This window comes from Scyliorhinus torazame, chromosome 1 (genome assembly GCF_047496885.1).
Source record: "Scyliorhinus torazame isolate Kashiwa2021f chromosome 1, sScyTor2.1, whole genome shotgun sequence".
Taxonomy (NCBI): domain Eukaryota; kingdom Metazoa; phylum Chordata; class Chondrichthyes; order Carcharhiniformes; family Scyliorhinidae; genus Scyliorhinus; species Scyliorhinus torazame.
In genome coordinates, this window is record NC_092707.1 from 404,430,344 (window position 1) to 404,455,502 (window position 25,159).

The 25,159-nt window shown below is 54.2% G+C and overlaps 1 protein-coding gene across 2 annotated transcripts in view; it reads right to left on the reverse strand.

Moving 5' to 3' along the window:
• LOC140428091 (regulator of G-protein signaling 17-like) overlaps positions 1-25,159 on the reverse strand; it is a 148,598-nt gene that overhangs the window by 53,405 nt on the left and 70,034 nt on the right. For both annotated transcript variants that reach the window (XM_072514140.1, XM_072514149.1), the window contains exon 3: positions 1,154-1,293. In XM_072514140.1, the coding sequence (XP_072370241.1) occupies positions 1,154-1,293 (140 nt within the window). The remainder of the gene's footprint in view (positions 1-1,153; positions 1,294-25,159) is intronic.

Below are 25,159 nucleotides of genomic sequence, written 5' to 3' on the forward strand. Positions count from 1 at the left end.
AGACTTTGCCCACAGCAGAAGTAAGGCTCACTGGTCTATAGTTACCGGGGTTGTCACTACTCCCCTTTTTGAACAAGGGGACAAGACAACATTTGCTATCCTCCAGTCTTCTGGCACTATTCCTGTAGACAAAGATGACTTAAAGATCAAAGCCAAAGGCTCAGCAATCTCCTCCCTAGCTTCCCAGAGAATACTAGGATAAATCCCATCCGGCCCAGGGGACCTATATATTTTTACACTTTCCAGAATTGCTAACACCTCCTCCTTATGAACCTCAAGCCTTTCTAGTCCAGTAGCCTGAATCTCAGTATTCTCCTCGACAACATTGTCTTTTCCCTGTGTGAATACTGACGAAAAATATTCATTTAGCACCTCTCCTATCTCCTCGGACTCCAAGCACAACTTCCCACTACTGTCCTTGACTGGCCCTACTCTTACCCTCGTCATTCGTTTATTCCTGACATATCGAAAGAAAGCTTTAGGGTTATCCTTGATCCTAGCTGCCAAAGACTTCTCATGTCCCCTCCTGGCTCTTCTTAGCTCTCTCTTTAAGTCCTTCCTAGCTAACTTGTTTTGGACATGCCCAAAGCTTAGGGGATTCTGGCAGGCCTTTGCTTCCCTGGTAGCCCGGAGACGGATATTATTAGCTTGGAAGGACTCAAAGCCCCCGAAGTTGGAGACATGGCTATCGGACATGGCTAGCTTTCTCTGTTTGGAGAAAATCAAGTTCGCCTTGAGAGGGTCAATGTTAGGGTTCGCCCGGAGGTGGCAACCGTTCGTCGACTTCGTTGCGGAAAATTAATCGTCAGCAGAAGGGGGGGTGGGGGGGGGGGGGGTGGGTGGCGTTAGTAAAGATGAGACCTGTAAGGGAGGAAGCAGACATTGCACTATGTTTATAGACTCATGTACATTGTTTATTGTAAAGCCAAAAATACCTCAATAAAATGTTTATTAAAAAATAAATCCTGTTCAGGGCAGTCACCCTCCAGACTGCCAACACAACGGGGGTAGTTTACTTACCTTGGAGGCAGGCACCATGTTGCGGTCGGTGCTGCCATTGCTGCCGGCAGGCCCCGGGGTGCAGTGCGGCCTAAGGCCAGGATCTGAAGTGAAAATGCAGCTCAGTGTGTGTGTGTGAGTTGGGTTGACCTACCATGAGCAGCTGCAGCAACAACACCAGCAGAAGCAGCAAGTGTTTGGCCTCTGATTGGGCGATGCTTGTGGTTCGGTGCCGTCTCCTTCATTTCTGGTTTCTGCCCTCTTCCCCATTTCAGGTCGCTCTGATCCCACACACTTAAAACAAAAAAATGGAGACATAAAAAGGTTCTCAATAACAGTAATGACGACATAATGGTCACGATGTAAGAAACTTACTTAAATTAAACAATTGATTTTGTTTATTTATTCACAAAGTCTAAATATCATTAGCATGTCCGGCTTTTATTCCAAACCTGCGGCCTCTGCCAGCTGGAAGGACAGGAGCAGCAGATTCATGGGAAGCCCACCGCCTGGAAGGTCCCCTCCTAGTCACCATCCTGACTTGGAAACATATCAGCATTCCTTCACTGTCGCTGGGTCAAAATATTGGAACTCTCTTTCGAACAGCACATGGACGGCGGCGGCTCAAGAAAGCGACTCACCACTACCTTCCAAGGGCAATTAGAGATGGGCAACAAATATTGGTCTAGCCAGAGACGCACACATCCCATAGACATATAAAAAATATATTGTCCCTCTCTAATCTCCCCAGAGAAAGTGGCGGGATTCTGCAGGACTCCGCGGGTAGCTCCGCCACGAAGGAGCGGCATGAACCACTCTGGCGTCGGGCCGCCCCGAAGGTGTGGAATCCTCCGCAGGGGCTAGGCTGGCCCCAGAGTGGTTTGCGCCGTGCCGGCCGGCGCGGAAGGGCCTCCGCCGGCCGGCGCGAGTTGGCGCATGCGCAGGAGCGCCAGCGAGTGCTGGCGTCATCCCAGCGCATGGGCAGGGGGGTTCATCTCCGCGTCGGCCATCGCGGACTGTTACAGCGGCTGACGCAGAGGAATAGAGTGCTCCCAGGGCACAGGCCCGCCCACGGATCGCTGGGCCCCGATCGTGGGCCAGGCCACCATGGGGGCACCCCCCGAGGCCAGATCCCCCCGCGCGCCCCCGAGGACCTCGGAGGCCGCCCGTGGAGTCAAGTCCCGCCGGTAAGGACCTGTTGTAATTTACGCCGGCGGGACCGGCCGAAAACGGGCAGCCACTCGGCCCATCGCGGGCCGGAGAATCGCCGGGGGGCGGCCGCTGCCAACGCCACCGCAGAATCTCTGCCGCCGGAGAATTCGGCAGCAGGTGGGGGCGGGATTCATGCAAACACCGGGAGAATGTGCAAACTCCACACAGACAGTGACCCAGAGCCAGGGTCGAACCTGGGACCTCGGCGCCGTGAGTCAGCAGTGCTAACCACTGCGCCACCGTGTTGCTCTTCTTGAACCGCTTGTCCTAACTGAGTGGTTTGCTAGGCCGTTGCAGAGGGCAAATTAAGTCAACTCCGGGGGTCACAGGTTGAACCGGCTTCCAATTCACTGCTGCCTGTTTCTGCACAAGCCCAACTTCCCAGTCAATGATTTGTGTGCAGCTTTGCTGAAGAGAGCAGTTCCGCCCCACGGTGCTGTGAGAAAGCATTTACAATCTCTGCAAAACATCATAATGATGGTGTTCTGATGAGACAAGTAGGGAGAATCTCTCCCGAACGATTTGGTAACTAAGGACCAGGGGCGGGATTCTCCGCAAACTGGCGCGATGTCCGCTACCCGGCGCCAAAAACGGCGCGGATCACTCCGGCGTCGGGCCGCCCCAAAGGTGCGGAATTCTCCAAACCTTTAGGGCCAAGCCCTCACCGCTCCGCCAGCTGGCGGGAAAGGCCTTTGGCGCCACGCCAGCCGGCGCCGAAAGGTCTTCGCCGGGCGACGCATGCGCGAGAGCGTCAGCGGCTGCTGACGTTATCCCCGCGCATGTGCAAGGGAGGGGGTCTCTTCGCCGGGGGTGGGCCCGCCAACCGGCGCGGCGCGATTCCCACCCCCGCCGAATCTCTGGTGGCGGAGAATTCGGGACACGGCGGGGGCGGGATTCACGCCAGCTCCCGGCGATTCTCCGACCTGGTGGGGGGTCGGAGAATCGCGCCACTGGATTCCACCAAAACGAGGAGAACTTATGAATCCAATTCGAGAGAATTATTAGCATATGGACAGAGGAGAAGCAGTGACAGGTTCTCAGCTGAGGAATAAAAATTGGAAGAGGTGTGAGAGAAAGGGACAGCTTTAGCAATATGCCACAGGCACGGTGGATCAAATAGTGTCCTTCACTGTCAAAGATTTAATTGAATTCCAATATCCCAAAGGAATTATTTTCTGGTCTCTGGCAGCAACACTGCTGAGTGTAAAACTTTGCCCAGCCCCTGGGAATTCTTATGTCGAATCCCCTCCGGTCACACCATCCTGACTTGGAAATATGTCCCACTGCCTTCGGTGGGACCGGAAGATACTACCGGCGGGAATGGCCGGGAGATTTCCGTCTGTATCTCTGCTCAGGTGTACAAAATTGTTACAGCACAGAAAGAGACCGCTCGGCCTGTCATGACTGTGCTGACCCTCTGATCGAACAATGCACAGAGTGTCACCCTCCCGCCTTCTTCCTTTTCCGAAAACAATCCAATTTCCTTTCGAAAGCCTGGATTGAACCTACCTCCACCAGACTCAGGCAGTACGTTCCAGACCGCTCGCTATGTAGATCTGTCTCCACCACACTCAGGCAGTACGTTCCAGACCGCTCGCTATGTAGATCTGTCTTCACATCACTCAGGCAGTACGTTCCAGATCGCTCGCTATGTAGATCTGTCTCCACCACACTCAGGCAGTACGTTCCAGATCGCTCGCTATGTAGATCTGTCTCCACCACACTCAGGCAGTACGTTCCAGATCACTCGCTATGTGGATTTGTCTCCACCACACTCTCAGACAGTGGGCGGGATTCTCCACCCCCACGCCGAAGTGGCCGCGCCGTCGTGAACGCCGTCGAGGTTCACGACGGCGCGGAACGGCCCCGGTCCCGACCGATTCAGGCCCTGACAATGGGCCAGTATCGGGGCCGCGTCATCTACCCGCGCCAGGCCTTGTCGCCCGCCTAAAAGCGGCGCCGCATAGATGACGCGGCCGGCGCCGCATAACGGACGCCATCCGCGCATGCGTGGTTGCCGTCCTCTCTAAGTCCTCCCCGCAAGAAGATTGGGGACGGATCTTGCGGGGCCGCGGAAGGAAGGAGGTCCTCCTTCAGAGAGGATGGCCAAATGATCGGTGGGCACCGATCGCAGGCCACCCCACATTCCAGGTGAAGCCGGTACAGGATCCCCCCTCGCCCCCCCACAGGCCGCCCCCACGCCCCCAGCGTTCACGCACCGCCCACGACTGCAGCGACCAGGTGTGGACGGCGCCGGGGGGAACCCGCCGTTTTGGCCTGGCCGCTCGGCCCATCCGGGCCTCAGAATAGCGGGGGTGCCGGAGAATCGCCATTTTGGGTGTCTCTGGCGATTCTCCGGCCTGTGGCCCGCGAAACTCGACCGGGCCGTTCCCGCCGCTTGGGAGAATCGCGGGAGGGCGTCGGACCAGCGTCCCTGGAAATTTTGGCGGCCCAGGCGATTCTCCCCAACCGGCGTGGGAGTAGAGAATCGCGCCCAGTGTGTTCCACTGTCTCCACCACACTCTCAGACAGTGTGTTCCACTGTCTCCACCACACTCTCAGACAGTGTGTTCCACTGTCTCCACCACACTCTCAGACAGTGTGTTCCGCTGTCTCCACCACACTCTCAGACAGTGTGTTCCACTGTCTCCACCACACTCTCAGACAGTGTGTTCCGCTGTCTCCACCACACTCTCAGACAGTGTGTTCCACTGTTTCCACCGCACTCTCAGACAGCGTGTTCCGCTGTCTCCACCACACTCTCAGACAGTGTGTTCCACTGTCTCCACCACACTCTCAGACAGTGTATTCCGCTGTCTCCACCACACTCTCAGACAGCATGTTCCGCTGTCTCCACCACACTCTCAGACAGTGTGTTCCACTGTTTCCACCGCACTCTCAGACAGCGTGTTCCGCTGTCTCCACCACACTCTCAGACAGTGTGTTCCACTGTCTCCACCACACTCTCAGACAGCGTGTTCCACTGTCTCCACCACACTCTCAGACAGCGTGTTCCGCTGGCTCCACCACACTCTCAGACAGTGTGTTTCTCTGTCTCCACCACACTCTCAGACAGTGTGTTCCACTGTCTCCACCACACTCTCAGACAGCGTGTTCCGCTGGCTCCACCACACTCTCAGACAGTGTGTTTCTCTGTCTCCACCACACTCTCAGACAGTGTGTTCCACTGTCTCCACCACACTCTCAGACAGTGTGTTCCAGATCACTCCCTGTTTGAAAAAGTCTCTCCCCGCGTCTCCAGTGCTTCTTTTGCCAATTGCAATAAATTGCTGTCCTCTGGTTCTCAATCCTTCCACCAATGGGACAGCCTCCCCCTGTATATTGTATCCAGACCCCTCATGATTCTGAATATCTCTAGGTGTTACAACTCCTCTAATGGGTCGGAACCTACATTATATCAGATTCCTCTCCTGCACCTGGTAGTACAAACTCCCCAATTGGAAGAATGCCCGCAGGATATAAACTCCTGGGAGTAGGTCGAGCAGGAGGACCCTGATGGGAGTGGAGACAGAGAGAGAGAGTTATTGTATTGTGGAGTAGTAGAATAAACCTTGTTGTATCTTGTCTGCCTGGCTACATGTGGTGTCCTGACCTTTGGTCACAATACGAACAAATCCATATTTTGCTTCTATTGAGCCTCCAGGACCCGGAGCTTTTTGGAGAGGATTTCCAGATTTCCAGAACCTCATTGCTTGAAGCAGTGTTTCCTCAATTAACTGCAAAACAGCCCGGACGCATTTCTCCCATCAGGAGTCTAAGTGCCGACGCCGGATTGAAAACCAGAGTGTTTCACTCCGGCGTCGGAGGCCGCTCCCAGCCTCCTATTCTCCCGGCCCCGGGGGGCTAGGAGCGGCGTCGCGTCATTTACGCGCGCCGGGCCGTGGCCGGGCATGCGCGGTTGCCGTCCTCCCCAAGGCCGCCCCGCAAGAAGATGTCGGATGGATCTTGTGGGGCGGCGGAGGAAAGGAGGTCCTCCTTCAGAGAGGCCGGCCTGCCGATCGGTGGGCACCGATCGCGGGCCAGACCCCATTTGACGCCCCCTCCGGTGCAGGAACCCCCTCCCCTCTGCCCCCCCATCCCCCCCCCCCCCACAGGCTGCCCCCAGCGTTCCCGCACTGTTCCCACCGGCAGCGACCAGGTGTGGATGGCGCCAGCGGGAACCCGTCGTATTGGGCAGGCCGCTCGGCCCATCCACGCCAGAGAATCGCCGCTCGCCCGTTGCAAACGGCGAGTGGCGATTTTACCAGCGGCCAGCCGTGATTCTCACCGCGCCGGTTTGGGGGGTGTGGGAGAATCGCATGCGGGCGTCGGGGCGGCATGGCGGGACATGCGCGGTGTCCCGGCGATTCTCCCACCCGGCGTGGGGGGCGGGAATTCCGCTCCCTGGGCGTCATTCTCCGACCCCCCCGCCGGGTTGGAGAATCGCCGGGGGCTGCCGTGAATCCCGCCCCCGCCGGTTGCCGAAGTCTCCGGCACCGGATATTCGGCGGGGGCGGGTATCGGGCCGCGCCGGTTGGCGGGCCCCCCCGCTCGAATCTCCGGCCCGGATGGGCCGAAGTCCCGCCGATAAATTGCCTGTCCCGCCGGCGTGGATTAAACCACCTTTTGAACGGCAGCGTGGGCGGGCTCCGGGGTCCTGGGGGAGGCGCGGGGTGATCTGGCCCCGGGGGGTGCCCCCACGGTGGCCTGGCCCGCGATCGGGGCCCACCGATCCGCGGGCGGGCCTGTGCCGTGGGGGCACTCTTTCCCTTCCGCCTCCGCCACGGTCTCCACCATGGCGGAGGCGGAAGAGACTCCCTCCACTGCGCATGCGTGGGAAACTGTCAGCGGCCGCTGACGCTCCCGCGCATGCGCCGCCCCGAATGTCATTTCCGCGCCAGCTGGCGGGGCAACAAAGGCCGTTTCCGCCAGCTGACGGGGCGGAAATCCCTCCGGCGTCGGCCTAGCCCCTCAATGTTGGGGCTCAGCCCCCAAAGATGCGGAGCATTCCGCACCTTTGGGGCGGCGCGATGCCCGCCTGATTGGCGCCGTTTTGGGTGCCAGTCGGCGGACATCGCGCCGTTTCGGGAGAATTTCGCCCCCTATCTCCAATCTTAAAATTAAGTCCCTTATTTTGGATTCCACCACCATAGGGAATAGTGACTTCATATCGAGCCCATCAAATCCTGTGAATGTTGATCAACCTTTTAAAACTCAAGAACTGTAATAGAACAAAGAACAAAGAAATGTACAGCACAGGAACAGGCCCTTCGGCCCTCCAAGCCTGTGCTGACCATGTTGCCCGTCTAAACTAAAATCTTCCACACTTCCGGGGTCCGTATCCCTCTATTCCCATCCTATTCATGTATTTGTCAGGATGCCCCTTAAATGTCACTATCGTCCCTGCTTCCACCACCTCCTCCGGCAGCGAGTTCCAGGCACCCACTACCCTCTGTGTAAAAAACTTCCACGTACATCTCCTCTAAACCTTGCCCCTCTCACCTCAAACCTATGCCCCCGAATAATTGACCCCTCTACCCTGGGAAAAAGCCTCTGACTATCCACTCTGTCTATGCCCCTCCCGCGATTCGGAGGTCATCTTTTTCCATCCCCACCCCATCAATCCCACCGAATGTTCAAACTTACCCAGCCGTTGCTCACTATTGAATGGGTAGCATCGTAATAGCAGGACATTAACAAGGTCTCACAGTCCCTGAAGTTCCTATCTGCTGCTAAACACAGGGAGGCACTAATCATTATGGAAACACATTGTACATCACCCTGGAAAGATCAACTCCAACTGGGTGAGGATGAGCTGCCGCTTGGTCCATCAACAATCACACTCAGTTCCCCGCACCCCCCCCACCCCCCCCACTCTCACACCTGTCCTTTCTCTGACTGCACAACAACTTGCATTTTCATTTCGCCCTCAATACATTAAAACGTCTCACAGTGCTTCTCAAGAAGGTTAGTGGAGAAAATTTGACACTGAGCCAAGTCGGAAGATATTAAGATCGGGAGAACAAAAGCGTTGTCAAAGAGGTAGCTTTTAAGGAGCATCTTGAAGGAGGGGGAGAGAGGCCGAGAGGGGGGGGGGGGGGGTTGGCATGGGGCATGGGGGGAAGGAGGGTGGCGTAGGGCGTTGGGGGGGAGATGGAATTACGGAGCTCAGGGCACAGACAGTGAAAGCTTCGGGCCAATTAAAATCAGGCATGCCCCGATATCTACAATTGGAGGAGTGCGGAGATTTTGAAAGGTTGTCGAACTGGAGGAGCTTATAGTGATAAGGAGGAACTCTCAATCACACACAGCCTCACTCAAACAAACATACCAATTAGGAGCAGGTGTAGACCACTTGACCATTTGAGCCTACTCCAAAAGATCATGGCTGATCTGATTGTAACATCAACTCAGCATTCCCGCCTACCCCTGATAATCTTTCACCCCTTAGTTAATCAAGGACCTATATCTCTCTGCCTTAAAAATATCCAGAGACTCTGCTTCCACTGACTTTTGAAGAAGATAGTTCGAGAGACTCTCAACCCTTTGAGAAAATAAAATTCGCCCCATATCTGTCTTAAATGAGCGACTCTTATTTTTCAACAGTGACCCGTGGTTCTAGATTCTCCCACAAGAGGAAACATCCTCTCCACATCCGCCCCTGTCAATGCCCCTCAGGATCTTAAATATCCTGTCACGTACGCAGCGAGCACCATTCAGAATTACATACACAAACTGGCATATCAATACATTTACTCTGTCACACTCACACAGTGTTAAACATATATACCAATACTCGTTCAAGGACACACACAGACGACACATCCCACACTCGTGTTCCATGTCACGCTCACTGTCGTACACATTTACTCTCTACACACACTCAACTAAAAGTGACGATTGTGGATAACGTTCCCTGACACAATCGGAATTACAGTCAATTTGAATCCCGCCCACTTTGGCCTCCATCAGATATGTATTTAGCACCTTATTGACTATGGTCTCCCATACAGACTCTCTCTCATACGTAACTTCTCCCTTCTATACAGACACTCTCACACAAGTGCACACATTTTTTTAATGAAAGAACTTACATTTATATTGCTCTTTTCACAAACCCAGGCAACCCAAAGCACCTGGCAACCAATAAAGTACTTCTGAAGTGCAGTTATTGTTGTAATGCAGGAAACGTAACAGCCAATTGTGGCACTTTCTGAACTAGAGGCGAGTCTTGACCATAGTCCAACTTCTCGTGTACTCTCCTGCACACCTATCCGAATATATACACACTCATGTACACAATTGTACAGTCACTCTGTCTTGCAAACTCTGACGTACATGCGTGGATGCTCTCAGGTGGGGCATGGTTCTGAAGCATCCCACTTCCTTCAGCAGTCCTGTTTCGGGGTCTGATACCCTGAAATGAAGATGTTAGAATGTTTTCTGCACTAGGGTGTGGAACCCTAGAGGATCGCTGTACAGAAGGAGGCCTTTTGCGTCTGCGGCCTTTTGTTTGAATAATCTGATCCCACTGTTCCACACACTTACCATACCTGTTTTAAATATCTATCCAGCTTTTCTTTCCTGCCTCGTGCACTCCCTGTGCAAGGTATTCTGTGCTGAAGCAATTAGCCTCCTGTGTAAAGCAATATCTCATAACCTCTCTCCTCACTTTCTCAAAGAACAATTTTAGATTGATGATCCCTTGTCACAGACTACCCGATCGGAGGAAATAACCTTTCCTTATTCGTGAACAAACCCTTCACTTTTAGACACCTTCCTTGCTCTGGTGAAAACATTGCCCGTATCATTGTCTCTCCTCGGTTTCAGTCACTGATAAATCCACACTACATGCACTCTGCTTTTATACTTCATATAATGGGCAGCACAAAACTGTACCCAGTCTTATAACTAAGGCTAATGTTTTGTACCATTGATCTGGTGCTTATTATCCCAATTATAAAACCCCATGAAGAGACCAGGAAAACCACCGCCCCACCCCATGATAACTCGGACACCTCTGCCTGAACTCTCAGACAGCCAGCGGATCGGAACTTCAAAGGGTGTCATCATTAGCGGGATCCATTAGGGGTCCAGCGCTGTGGGAAAATTCTTGAAAATTGACCGACACAATAGCAACATCTAAATCTGACCTTCTGATTAACAATACCGTTTCCGAATAAAACTCCCACACTGATAATCTGCAGAAAGGTCGGTCTGAACTAATGAGCACGTTACCTTGGCTGCCAGCACTAACGACCTCAAGCGGGAAAACATCGGGCACTGCCCCGGAGAGCTCCAGCCCAGCGCGGACCCGACAGGGCTGCTGCCGGTCTCCGTGTGGAGTGGGCATGTCAGAGCCCTGTTCCTGCCCAAACGCTGGAAAGGCACACAGTGCCAGGTGTTGGGGGGAATTGATCTCATCCAGCATATCCTCCAGAGCATCACTCGGTCTCCTAGCTCTCCCTCTGACAGGATTGAGCTAGCAGACTTCACACATGTCTGGAGGGAAGCTATTGTCCTCTTTAACTGTTAAATAGTAACTAACTGGGCGAGAGCCAGTGTGGGTACTGTGCGCAGTCATTTTACTGTTAGCAAGAATCCCAGACAAAGCATTTTCACAATAAATCGGATTTATTTTCCAATGAATTTTTGGTTCTCACGCAGTGAGGTAAATCAAGACAAAAATATTGCACACACAGACAAACTCATTTTGGGAGTTACAAATAATGTTGTTTGCATTAAAATCAGAAGAGCCCTCCGGTACAGGAGCAGTGAGGTAATACGGTCTGGCTTCATGTTAGCCACATAGTTTTATTCCACAACCCCATCATCTTTACTGTTCCACCAGGCTCATGCCTGAAGCCGAGGCCTACTCAAAGTTAGGCCTCAATAATTCGGCTGCTAATCGGACCTCCGGAATCAACGTTCAGATTTACGACTCTCCTATTTTCCTCCCCCACATGCAAGCAACTTGTTGTGTTGCCAAGCTTTGAGGCCTTAGAGCCCAATAATATGAGCAGGGCTGGCATGGGGCTCGCCGTGTCCTCTCTGCTTGCAAACCTTTGACACTGGAATAGGCTCCTTGCTAGCGGATGCAATGAGGATTAAAACCAACGTGGCTCTGGAGGGGCTTGATAGGGTGGACCCTGAGGGATTGTTTACCCTGAGGAATATAAAACATGGGTCCCCAGTCTCAGGATAAAGGGGGACAATCATTCAGGACTGAGGTGAGGAAAAATCTCTTCACTCAAAAGGTTGTGAATGCTTTGGATTCTGCACCCCAGAGGGTTATGGATGTTGAATACATTGAAGGCCAAGACGGACAGATGTTTGGTGCCTCAGGGAATTAAAGGATATGTGGAACTGGCAGATAAGTGGAGTTGAAGCCCAGGATCAGCCATGATTGTACTGAATGGATGAGCAGATTCGATGGGCGATATGGTCTAAACCTGCTTCTATTTCTTATGTTCTTCTGGCTGTTGATAGGTGACCAGAATGGAACTAAAATGAGTCGATGTGCCTCTGGGGCCTGTGAGACACCAGAAGATTGTCTCTTTTAGCCCCGAAAACATGTGCCACTAGGTCCAATTCCTCATCCACAATCCCCCACTCCCTTATCTCCCTCAGCGTTTCCTCACCGTCAACGTCTGTTTAAGAAGAGGAAAGATTCTGGACAGCATAGAAATTACAACATAGCGTGAGCTTGTTTGACCTATCACACCAGCACTAAGGCTGAAACTATCAACTCGAATCCTGCTTCACTTGATCTGCGGATGTTAATAATCACTTGTTGTTCCTCTTCTCCTCTCAGAGGAGGGAGGAGAAGGATGCTCCTCGGAGCAAGGAAGCAAGGCGGTGGCTACGTGAAAGAGAAGCTTGTTGAACTTCCACTCCAGAGACCTGAGCATGTAGTCCAAGCTGAAACTCCAGTGCAGTGCTGCGGGACTGCGCCCTGTCAGAGGTGCTGCCTTTCAAATGAGACCTTAAGCTAAAGACCTGCCTGTCCTCTGGATGTATACAAATGATCCCTTGGAACTATTTGAAGAGCAGGCGAGTTCTTCCCAGTGGCCGGGCCAATATTTAGCCCTGAACCAACATCAAAGTCAGATTATTTGATGAATTTTCTTGAGTTTTGTTTGTGGGAGCTTGCTGTGCAGAAATTGGTTGCCATGTTTCTCACATTGTAACATTATTTCAAAATGGCTCCATTGGCTGAACATTGCTTTGAAACAGATTAAAGATTGTGAAAAACAGATTCTCGATATCATTCCTGGACAGTCTCACAGGGCGTGATTCTCCGGAAAGATTTCTTAGTGTGATAGCGAGCGGGAATTGCCGCGAGCTTTCCAGTGAGGCTGGCAACGCTATTTAACGTTAAACGGTCCACTTAACGAGGCCCCACGGGCTTCATGCCGCAAATGGCCGCTCGGCAGCTGATTCACCGGGACCGCGCTCGCCAGCTGATTCACCGGGACCGCGCTCGCCAGCCCCCCGCCAACACGTTTGAGCAGCACTTCAGCTGCACTTTCTCAGCCAACCCCAGCCAGCTCACAACAATGGCATCCAGGAGACCGGCCCCAAGATTCGGGGATGCTGACCTGGGGAGGCCCCTGGATGTGGTGGAGGCCGGGAGGGATGTCCTGTTCCCCCGAGGGTCCCGCAGGGTGGGCCACAAGGCAGCCAGTGCTGCCTGGGACGAGGTGGTGGCAGCAGTCAGCTCGGGGAGTCTGACCCGGAGTACAGGCCTCCAGGCTGAAAAAAAGTCAACGACTAACTCCGGGCAGCATTAGTGAAGGTGTCCAAGGCGTCGCGCAGTCAGTGACGCCATGGCTGAGGGTCACGGCAGAATGTCTGACTCGCTGGAGGATGTTACTCAGTACCAAGCTGACCTTGATGTGGTTCTGTGAGACATGCTCCGCTCTCAGATGGGAAAGGTCGAGGCGGCGCAGAGCGTGACCCAGTCGCAGGTGGGCATTGCCAAGGCACTGCGCAGAGCACGGGCCAATCGCTGCGGAGCATCGCCGAGGGCGTCGACACGATGGTGCAGAGATTGGGGAACCGCCAGGGCTGGCAGAGTCAGAGATGCAGGCGGGACTCGAACCAGCTGCTCCTCCGTCCCGAGGTGAACCCTGGGGCCTTATGGGTACCAAGCAGAAGGCGGGGGTGCTGGGCGCCAACCCGGACCCGTCTCATAGAGTAGGGATGGTGGCCACCAGGTACCCCAAATTCCACCCTCTGATGAGGCTGCCTCTCGAGGTCAGCACACGGGACAGGGCGGCACAGATATGCTTGTATCATCGCCAAGTGTGCATGGGCCCCACCAAGGGCATCGAGGGCCTTGAGATGAGGTAAGACGTGGCTGTCTCCACCTCAGGTGTGCATCCTGGGGACACACCTAGACATGGCAGTAGAGCTAGGGAGGTGAGGTACGTTGAGGATCACTGAGGGCACCGATGGAAGGGGGAGAGAGTGGATAGGTAGAGGGTGCGGAGGCTGGGGAGTTGGGGGGGGGGTAGGTAGGGGGTGAGGGGGGGTGAGAAGGAGGTGGGGAGAGTGAGATGGCATCATCGGGAGTGGGGAACTGTATGACGCCTGTAACACATTAAAAACACTTGAGCATCACCAGTATGATGTCTCTGTCACTTTGTTCTGCAATGCGGGCCGACCTCCGAACCCTTGGCCTTCTGTCCAGGCATCTCCCCCTCCCCGTAGCCCCCACCCACCCTCCGGCCGTGGACATGTCCCCGGAGCGTTAATTCAATGGAAATCGGTCTTAAGTGATGGTAATTGGTTTGTGATTTCACCCGGTGGAGCGGGCCGGTAGCATGGCAAACTGTTTGCCGCGGTTTTCGTTTTCCGCCTCCCCCGCTATTCACCAGTCTCGTTTCGCTCGAGCTGTGGAATCGCGCCCTTAACCTTATGTTTCCTTGTTCTGAACTTGCCTACCAGAAGAAATGGTTTTTCCATCTCTATCCTATCAAATCCTTTAACCATTTTAAACATCAGTTAGAGCACACGTTAATCTTCTCAACCCATGAGAATCAAGATAGCTAGCCCTCATAATCTGTAAGCCTTTAGCAGGAAAAGTGACCACTCAGACTGAGCAAGTGTTCAGGATATCGGTTAGGTTTGAAAGAGGGGGGGCGGAGGGGAGGAGGCTACGCTATTCCGGCCTCTCTTTTCTCAGTCACTGCTGGGCCTTCCATGTTTCTCTCTTATTTCCGTTTGCTGCATTTGAGACAATTTCCTTTCGTCTGACACCAAGTTTCCTCTTTCGCTGTCCCGTCTCAAAATCTCGCTCGGCAACTTTCAAATCCCTTTGTTCTTTCACTATCCTTCCACTGCCTCGCTGGCGCTTACTTCCTTCATCGTCCACCATTTTCTCCATGTTCCTGCCTTTCAACGGGCCATTTCCCCAGCCAATAGTGTTACAGAATGATATCGTCCAGAAGGAGGCCATTTGGTGCATTGTGAATGCGGGGTCTCATTCAAGAAGCTCGACCCACTTCTCCACTCTTTCTCCAGAGTCCAGCCAATTTCATTTCTATTTGTTTTTGATAAACAATTTTATTAAGACATTTTGGCACAATAAACAACAATAACGTAAAACAGTATGCAAAAAACAAGGAACCCAGCTCCCCTCCCACAAGACCAGCCTAACTACCCCCCTAATCTGCGTTACCCAACCCCCCCCCCCCTGCTGACGATTAGTTTTCCGCGAAGAAGTCGATAAATGGTTGCCACCTCCGGGCGACCCCATACAGTGACTCTCTCAAAACGAACTTATTCTTCTCCAGACCGAGAAAGCGCGCCATATCTGTGTGGTGAATGTATTGCTGGAACAATTCACCATGTACATATCTGTATTACGCTGTTGCCCATGTGGGCTCCACCTATGGACCATTGTAAGGTATTACCTGTGATGTAGCATGTTGGGGCCTGTGTGAGCTCCGCCCCTGGCTCCACCCTTTGAGGGGAGGTATAAGAGCAGTCGACCTGTAGGCGGCTCCCACTAACAGATCAGTCGCAGGCAGGCACTGTTCTAGTTGATTAAAGCCACAGTTTACTTCTACTCCTGGTTTCGTGTGAATTGATGGTCGCATCAATTTAATCAACTACAACGCCATTATGGAATCGGCCCTCAAACCTGACCGACTGGAACTCGATCCGCAGGCCGTGGAGGTGAAAGAGATTTTTCCGCACTGTCTCCGCTGTTTCAAAGCCTATCTTGCCACCTCCTCCTCGCCTTCCGTCACCAACGAACAGAAACTGAGTCTCCTCTACGCACGGGTGAGCCATCGAATCTCTGTTCAACTCGAGGAAGCCTCCACCTCCGCAGACGTCCTCGTGACGCTAGAGCGCCTCTCCGTAAGGCCCGTGAACGAGGTATACGCGCGGCATCTCCTCACCACTCAACGCCAGAGTCCCGGGGAATCGCTGGAAGAGTACCGACGCGACCTCAAAGTCCTTGCACAAAGCTGCAATTACCAGGCCATTACGGCCACTCAACATATGTGATGTGTTAGGCAGGTAGGTTCGATGTGGACTGCACTCGATGCAGGGAAACTAGAAACAGACGTCTAACGCTGGAGAAGATCCAACACTGTTTTATTCAACGATAGAACTGATATACATATTCAGCTGTGGGTCGACACTATACTGAACTGACTGGAGACCTTGTAGTAGCCTGACCAGACTTACTAGCTACCGCATGGTGTTTGCACTGTGCTAGCTCGTGGACTCTGACTGTCTCAGTGGCTGGGTCCCGAGAGAGCGGGAAACCTAGTGCCCTCAGGCTTTATAGTGGTGGTGTCCTGTCTGGTGATTGGCTGCACTGTGTTGTGTGCTTACTGGTCATCCTGTGTGTCAATCACTGCCTGTCTGCACCTCATTATGTACATGAGTGGATGTTATGACAATATGGACCTCGCCATCCGGGGCACCTACGTGGTTGCAGTCAGGTCCAACTATGTGAGATAGCGTCTACTCGAAAAAGGTGCCCTAGACCTGGAAGAGACGGTAAAAGTAACCTCCTCTCTGGAAGTAGCGTTCCAAAGCCTTAACGCGTTCTCGTCCGATCACGCGACCCCCTCGTGAACCCCCGACCAAAGAATACCCCAGGCCTGTGCCGCGTGGCTGCCCGCCCACCATGGGGGGCTACTCTGTTATTTCTGCGGCCAGCCTCAACACCCCCGGCAGCACTGCCCGGCCCGGAACGCGAACTGCAGCGACTGCGGGAGAAAAGAACATTTCGCTAAAGTTTGCCTGGCCAGGTGCAAAAACTCTAAATCGCAGGCCCGACCCTCAGACTCTCAGGCCTGCAGATCCCGTAGTGTGGCATCGTGTCTGCCGGCTCCGCTCCCCCCGGACGCGTCATCAGCCTCGTGCGTTCCGTGGGGGCAGCCATCTTCCAGCCTGCACAGCGTGTGCGACTCACGGGGGCCGCCATCTTGGCCATCCTCACCCACACGGCCCGCCACGTGCGATTCATGGGGCCCGCCACGTGCGATTCATGGGGGCCGCCACCTTGGACGCCATCTTCCTCACTGCCCGACATGTGCGACCGACGGGGGCCGCCATCTTGGACGCCATCTGCAACACCGCCCGGCACATGCGACCGACGGGGGCAGCCATCTTGGAACCGCCCCAGCACCTCCGACCACGCTGGCTACCCGCAACTCAGTGCGTTCAACTTTGACCAGCCGCGACCCAAACACCTCCGAGCTCTATGATGACCGTCCGGGTAAACGGACACAAAACGCCCTGCCTCTTCGACTCCGGGAGCACAGAGAGCTTCGGGAGCTCCGGGAGCACAGGGAGTACCAGCCTCCCCGAACAGGCACCGGAATGTGGCGACTAGGGACTTTTCACAGTAACTTCATTTGAAGCCTACTTGTGACAATAAGCGATTTTCATTTCATTTCATTTCATTTCATTTTCATTTCATTTTTTCATTCATTTCATTTCATTTCATTTCATCCAGACATGGTAAGACGCTGCTCACTCCCTATCTTCCCGACGCATCAAACCATCTCCCTCACCTCTGGGTCGCACTCGGTGCAGGTCCGGGGGTGCACGACCACAACCCTCACAATACAGGGCGTCGAGTACGCCAACTTTAAATTATACGTACTCCCCGACATCTGCGCTTCTCTTCTATTGGGACTGGATTTCCAAAGTAACCTCAGGAGCCTAACCCTGAAGTTTGGCGGGCCTCGATCCCCACTGACCGTATGCAGCCTCGCGACCCTAAAGGTTGACCCTCCCCCGCTCTTCGCATATCTCACCGCCGACTGTAACCAGTCGCCACCAGAAGCAGGCGGTACAGCATCCAGGACAGGACTTTTATCAGCATCTTCCCACTGGCAACCAAGGCCCGCCAGGCCTTCAGCTGCATCAAGGCGGACATCGCCACAGCCGCGATGCGCGCGGTGGACGAGTCCATCCCCTTCCAGGTGGAGAGCGACGCATCAGAGGTCGCCCTCACCGCTACCGTCAATCAGGCAGGCAGGCCAGTAACGTTTTTTTCACGAACCTTCACCACCTCCGAAATTCGACACTCCTCAGTCGATAAGGAAGCCCAAGCCATCATAGAAGCCGTGCGGCACTGGAGACACTACCTCGCTGGTAGGAGGTTTACCCTCGTCACCGACCAACGATCGGTAGCCTTCATGTTTGACAATACGCAGCGGGGCAAGATCAAGAATGATAAGATCTTGAGGTGGAGGATCGAACTCCCCACCTATAATTACGATATAGTATATTGTCCTGGGAAGCTCAACGAGCCCCCAGATGCCCTGTCCCGCGGCACATGCACCAGCGTGCAAGATGACCGACTACGGGCTATCCACGATGATCTCTGCCACCCGGGGGTCACCCGGCTTCTCCACTACATCAAGGCCCGCAACCTGCCCTACTCCACCGAGGAGGTCAGAGCCATGACCAGGGACTGCCAGATCTGTGCGGAGTGTAAGCTGCACTTCTATCGACCGGGTAAAACCCACCTGGTAAAGGCATCCCGGCCCTTTGAGCGCCGCAGTATCGATTTCAAAGGGCCCGCCTCCTCCAACAACCGCAACACATATTTCCTCAACATCATCGACGAGTTCTCCCGCTTCCCCTTTGCAATCCCTTTCTCCGCCATGACCGCGGCCACCGTCATTAAAGCCCTACATCGTGTCTTCACCCTGTTCGGTTTCCCCAGTTATGTCCACAGTGACCGGGGCTCGTCGTTCATGAGCGACGAACTGCGTCAGTACCTGCTCAGTAAAGGCATTGCCTCGAGCAGGACAACCAGTTATAACCCCAGGGGAAACGGGCAGGTGGAGAGGGAGAACGCGACGGTTTGGAAGACCATCCTCCTGGCCTTACGGTCTAGAAATCTCCCAGTTCCCCACTGGCAGGAAGTCCTCCCCGACGCACTCCACTCTATTAGGTCCCTACTTTGCACGGCCACAAACGAGACCCCTCATGACCGCCTATTTGTTTTCCCCAGGAAATCCACCTCCGGGGCCTCGCTTCCGTCCTGGCTGAAGACACCGGGGCCCGTCCTGCTCCGCAAACACGTCAGGAGCCATAAGTCCGACCTCCTGGTCGAGGGTCCAGCTCCTGCACACCAACCCCCAGGACGCATACATTGAACACCCCGATGGCCGCCAGGATACGTTCTCCCTCCGGGACCTGGCACCCGCAGGTTTCACTACCACCGCCACCCCATCTTACCCTGTCCAACCTACGCTGACCAGCACCCCCGCCCCTACATGGCACCCGCACCCCCTCCGGCCTGCCCTTCCCCCTTCACCGGCCCACAGGAATGAAGCCCCAGAAGACACGCTCCCGGAGTCCACGTCTGTGCCCGCACCAGCAACTTCATTACCGATGCCAGCACGGCTGAGTTCGACGCCTGGGCCAGCTGCGATACCAGAGCTTCGGCGATCAGAGCGCACAATCCGTGCGCCGGACAGGCTGAACTTATGAACCCTTCACCCCCGCCGAACTTCATTTTTTTAACAGGGGGTGAATGTGGTGAATGTATTGCTGTAACAATTCACCAGGTACATATCTGTATTACGCTGTTGCCCATGTGGGCTCCACCTATGGACCATTGTAAGGTATTACCTATGATATAGCATGTTGGGGTCTGTGTGGGCTCCGCCCCTGGCTCCACCCCTTGAGGGGAGGTATAAGAGCAGTCGACCTGTAGGCGGCTCCCACTAACAGATCAGTCACAGGCAGGCACTGTTCTAGTTGATTAAAGCCACAGTTTACTTCTACTCCTGGTTTCGTGTGAATTGATGGTCGCATCAATTTGATAGCCAGGCCTCCAACTTCGGGGGTTTTGAGTCCCTCCATGCCAGCAGCATTCGTCACCGGGCTACCAGGGAAGCAAAGGCCAAAATGTCAGCCTCTCTCTCCCCCTGGACTCCCGGGTCCTCCGAAACCCCCAAAATAGCCACCTCTAGACTCATCGCCAGCCCTGTTTTCAGTACCCGGGACATAACATCCGCAAACCCCTGCCAGTATCCCCTGAGTTTTGGACATGCCCAAAACATGTGGACGTGGTTCGCAGATCCTCCCGAACATCTGGCGCACCTGTCCTCCAATCGAAAAATTTACTCCTCCGGGCCACTGTCATGTGGGCCCGGTGGACAACCCTGCTCAGTGCCTCTGCCCCTAAGCCCTCTTCTATCTCACCTCCGAGCTCCTCTTCCCACTTAAGCTTCAGCTCCTCGGTCTGTGACTCCTCCGCTCCCATAAGTTCTTTATATATATCCGAGACCTTTCCCTTCCCCACCCATCCGCTGGACACTATCCTGTTCTGGATCCCCCTGAGTGGCAGGCGCGGGAAGGACGGAATCTGTCTACGTAGGAAGTCCCGCACCTGCAGGTACCTGAACTCATTCCCTCTCGCCAGCCCATATTTCTCCTCCAGCGCCCTCATGCTCGGGAAGCTCCCTTCCAAGAACAAATCCCCCCCTCCTCTCAATCCCAGCCCTCCGCCATGCTCGGAACCCACCGTCCATATTCCCCGGGGCAAACCGCTGATTGTCGCAAATTGGGGACCAAAGCGATGCTCCCATTCTCCCCACGTGCCTTCTCCATTGGCCCCAGATCCGCAAGGTCGTCACCACGATAGGGCTGGTGGAGTACCGTGCCGGCGGGAGCGGCAGGGGCACCGTAACCAGGGCTGCCAAGCTGGTGCCCCTGCACGAAGCGGCCTCCATTCGCCCCCAAACCGACCCCGCACCCACCATCCACTTCCTTATCATAGTTATGTTGGCCGCCCAGTAGTAATTACTGAAGTTTGGCAGCGCCAGCCCCCCTTCCCCTCGGGTCCTCTCGTGCATCAATCTCCTCACCCGCGGGGACTTTCCCGCCCACACAAATCCCATAATCATTTTACTAACCTTCTTGAAAAAGGACCGCGAAATGAAAATGGGGAGACACTGGAAAACTAACAGGAATCTCGGCAGAATCGTCATTTTAACCATCTGCACTCTCCCCGCTAGTGTCAATGGGAGCGCATCCCACCTCCGGAACCCGACCCTCATTTGCTCCACCAACCGAGATAAGTTCAACTTGTGCAGATGGCCCCAGTCCCGCGCCACCTGTATCCCTATGTATCTTAAACTGTCCCCCACTAGCCTGAACAGCAACCCCCTCAACCTACCCTCCTGGCCCCTCGCCTGGACTACAAACAACTCACTCTTTACCATGTTTAGTTTGTACCCCGGGAACCGGCCGAATTCCTTCAGGATTCCCATGATTTCATCCATCCCAGCCACTGGATCCGTGATGTACAAGACCAGTTTGTCGGTGTACAATGAAACTCTGTGTTCCACCCCCCCCCCCCCCCCCCTCCCCTTACCAGCCCCTTCCAATCCCTGGAAGCTCTCAGGGCAATTGCCAGCGGCTCTATTGCTAATGCAAACAGCAGTGGGGAGAGGGGATATCCCTGCCTTGTCCCACGGTACAGTCTGAAATAGTCAGATGTCGTCCTGTTCGCCCTCACACTCGCCTCCGGAGCCTGATATAGCAGCTTAACCCAGTCGATAAAGCCCTCCCTGAACCCAAAAGGTGCCAGCACCTCCCATAGATAGTCCCACTCAACTCGGTCGAAGACCTTCTCGACATCCATTGCCACAACCACCTCCCTACTGTCCGGGGGCATCATGATCACATTCAGCAGCTTTCTTCGGTTGGCCACCAGCTGACTGCCCTTGACGAACCCGGTTTGATCTTGCATAATGATGTCTGGCACACAGTCCTCAACCCTAGCAGCCAAGAGCTTGGCCAGAATTTTAGCATCTACATTGAGCAGAGAGATCGGCCTATAGGACCCACATGCCTCCGGGTCTTTGTCCCGTTTCAATATCAGGGAGATGGTGGCCTGTGACATTGTTGGGGGTAAAACCCCTCTGTCTCTTGCCTCATTGAAAACCCTAACCAGCACCAGCCCACTATCTCGGAGAACATTTTGTAAAACTCCACCGGATACCCATCCGGTCCTGGGGCTTTATCTGATTGCATGGCCCTCAGGCCCACCAATATTTCTTCAGCCCTGATCGGGGCCCCCAACCCTTCTACCAATCCCCTGCCCACTTTTGGGATGGTCAGTTCATCCAGAAAGCGTCTCATCCCCTCCCGCCCCGGCGGGGGGGAGGGGGGGGGGGGAGTTCCGAGGAGTAAAGCTTACAATAGAAGTCCCTGAACATCTTGTTCAGCCCCGCCGGATCCCCTACCAAGTTTCCCCCCCCCCGTCGACTACCTTCCCTATTTCCCTGGCCGCTTCCCTCTTCCTCAGTTGCTGTCTACTGGCTTTCTCCCCGTGCTCATAAATTGCACCCCTCGCATTCCTAAGCTGCTCCACAGCTTTACCTGTGGACAACACCCCAAACTCAGCCAGTAGCCTTCGTCGTTCCCTTAATAGCTCTGCCCTCGGGGTCTCCGCGTATCTCCTGTCTATCTGTATGATCTCCCTTACCAGTCGCTCCATTTCTGCCCTGCCCCTATGTGCTCTAATCGAAATCAGCTCCCCTCTAACCACTGCCTTCTGCCCCTCCCAGAGCACCGCAGCTGAGACTTCCCCTGTGTCATTCACCTGCAGGTAGTTTTGCGTACATTTCCTCACCCTCTCACACACCGCCTCGTCCGCCAACAAACCGATCTCCAGCCTCCATTGAGGGGGCTGAAAACTTTCCTTACAGACCTGCAGATCAACCCAGTGCGGGGCATGGTCCGAAATAGCGATCGCCGAATATTCTACGTCCGTCACCCCCGCCAGCAAATCCCTGCTCATGATGAAAAAATCAATTCGGGAATACATCTTATGGACATGAGAATAGAACGAAAACTCCCTCCCCGTCGGCTGACTAGCCCTCCATGGATCAGCCGCCCCCCCCCCCATTTGCTCCATGAAGCCCCTCAGTTCTTTTGCTATTGCCTGCACCATACCCGTTCTTGAACACGACCGGTCTAGGCCGGGGTCAAGGACTGTGTTAAACTCCCCTCCCATAATCAGCCTGTGCGAGTCCAGGTCAGGTATCTTCCCCAGCAGTCTCTCAATAAAATCCACATCATCCCAATTTGGGGCATATATATTGACCAAAACTACCCTCATCCCCTCGAGCTTGCCACTCACCATGACAAATCTGCCTCCCCCATCCGAGATTGTGCTGCCCACCTCGAATTGCACCCATTTGTTGACCAAAATCGCGACCCCCCTGGTTTTAGTGCCCAGGCCCGAGTGGAAGACCTGGCTGATCCAGCCCTTCCTCAATCTGACCTGGTCAGCTACTTTCAGATGGGTCTCCTGAAGCATTGTCATGCCCGTTTTAAGCGCCCTCAGATGCGCGAACACACGTGCCCTCTTTACCGGACCGTTTAACCCTCTGATGTTCCAGGTGATCAGCCTGGTTGAGGGGCACCGCGACCCCCCCGGCCGCCGATCAGCCATCCCCTTTCTTGGTGCCACCCCAGCCCCTGTGTCGCGCTTCCCCTGGCCCGCCTCCTGGCAGCCCCCACCTCCGACCTCCTCCATGATCCCACACCTAAGTCCCTCCGTCATCAGAGGAACAACTACCCCCCCCCTCCACCCAGCAACAACATCCTTTAACCTAACCCCTGCCATAAACTAACTAAATACACCCCCCCCCCTGGTGTCTGTAGACCAGCTCACCCAGCTAGCCTGGTGACTCTCGACTCCGGCGCCAACAAGCCTCCCACCTAATGTTCCCTCTGACCCATCCCCTCCGCCCATCAACACCACTTCCCCAAATCAGCCATCCTCAAGCAATTGCTCTGAAAAGAAACAAACAAAACGAGAAACAAAGAACAAAGAACAAACAAAGAAAAGTACAGCACAGGAACAGGCCCTTCGGCCCTCCAAGCCCGTGCCGACCATGCTGCCCGTCTAAACTAAAATCTTCCATACTTCCTGGGTCAGATCCCTCTATTCCCATCTTATTCATGTATTTGTCAAGATGCCCCTTAAATGTCACTATCGTCCCTGCTTCCACCACCTCCTCCGGCAGCGAGTTCCAAGCACCCACTACCCTCTGTGTAAAAATCTTGCCTCGTACATCTCCTCTCAACCTTGCCCCTTGCACCTTAAACCTATGCCTCCTCGTAATTGACCCCTCTACCCTGGGGAGAAACCTCTGACTATCCTCTCTGTCTATGCCCCTCATAATTTTGTAGACCTCGATCAGGTCGCCCCTCAACCTCCATCGTTCCAGTGAGAACAAACCGAGTTTATTCAGCCGCTCCTCATAGCTAATGCCCTCCATACCAGGCAACATTCTGGTAAATCTCTTCTGCACCCTCTCTAAAGCCTCCACATCCTTCTGGTAGTGTGGTGACCAGAATTGAACACTATACTCCAAGTGTGGCCTAACTAAGGTTCTATACAGTTGCAACATGACTTGCCAATTCATATACTCAATGCCCCGGCCAATGAAAGCAAGCATGCCGTATGCCTTCTTGACTACCTCCTCCACCTGTGTTGCCCCTTTTAGTGACCTGTGGACCTGTACACCTAGATCTCTCTGACTTTCAATACTCTTGAGGGTTCTACCATTCACTGTATATTCCCTAACTGCATTAGACCTTCCAAAATGCATTACCTCACATTTGTCCGGATTAAACTCCATCTGCCATCTCTCCGCCCAAGTCTCCAAACGATCTAAATCCTGCTGTACCCTCTGACAGTCCTCATCGCTATCCGCAATTCCACCAACCTTTGTGTCGTCTGCTTGGTGGAATTGCGGTTAGCGAAGAAAACCCCAAAGCTAGTACAAATCAAATAAAACAGAATAAGTAATAAGCACTTCCAACCCCCCCGATCCGAACAACCCCCTTCCAACTTCCAACCCCCCCTCTTTTATCCCAACAAAAACTCAAGTACAGGAGGGAAACAGAAAAACCAGGGAAAAAAAAAAACACATAGCACCAGAAAAATGTGTAAACATCGCTCAGTGTCTTATTAACCCAAGTCCAAAAAGTCCTCAGTTCAGCACCAGCCCTTCTCTCTTGGCGAAGTCCATCGCATCCTCGGGTTCCTCAAAGTAATGGTGCCGTCCCTCGTGTGTGACCCACAGGTGCGCCGGGTACAGCAGCCCAAACTTCACCTGCTTCTTAAACAGAATCTCTTTGACTTGCCTGTAACCTGCCCTTCTTCTGGCCACCTCCACGCTCAGGTCCTGGTAGATGCGTAAGACACTTTTATTCCAATGGCAGCTCCGCTTGCGCTTGGCCCACTGTAGCACCCGCTCCTTGTCCAGAAACCTGTGAAACCGGACCACCATCGTCGGGAGGGGGGGGCCCGCTCGCGGCTGCCTCGCCAGCGCCCTGTGCGCCCACCTCCACCGGGCGCGGGAAGACATCATCTCCCAACAGCTTCTGGAACATGCCTGCCACATACGCTGCGGCATCCTCTCCCTCAGCC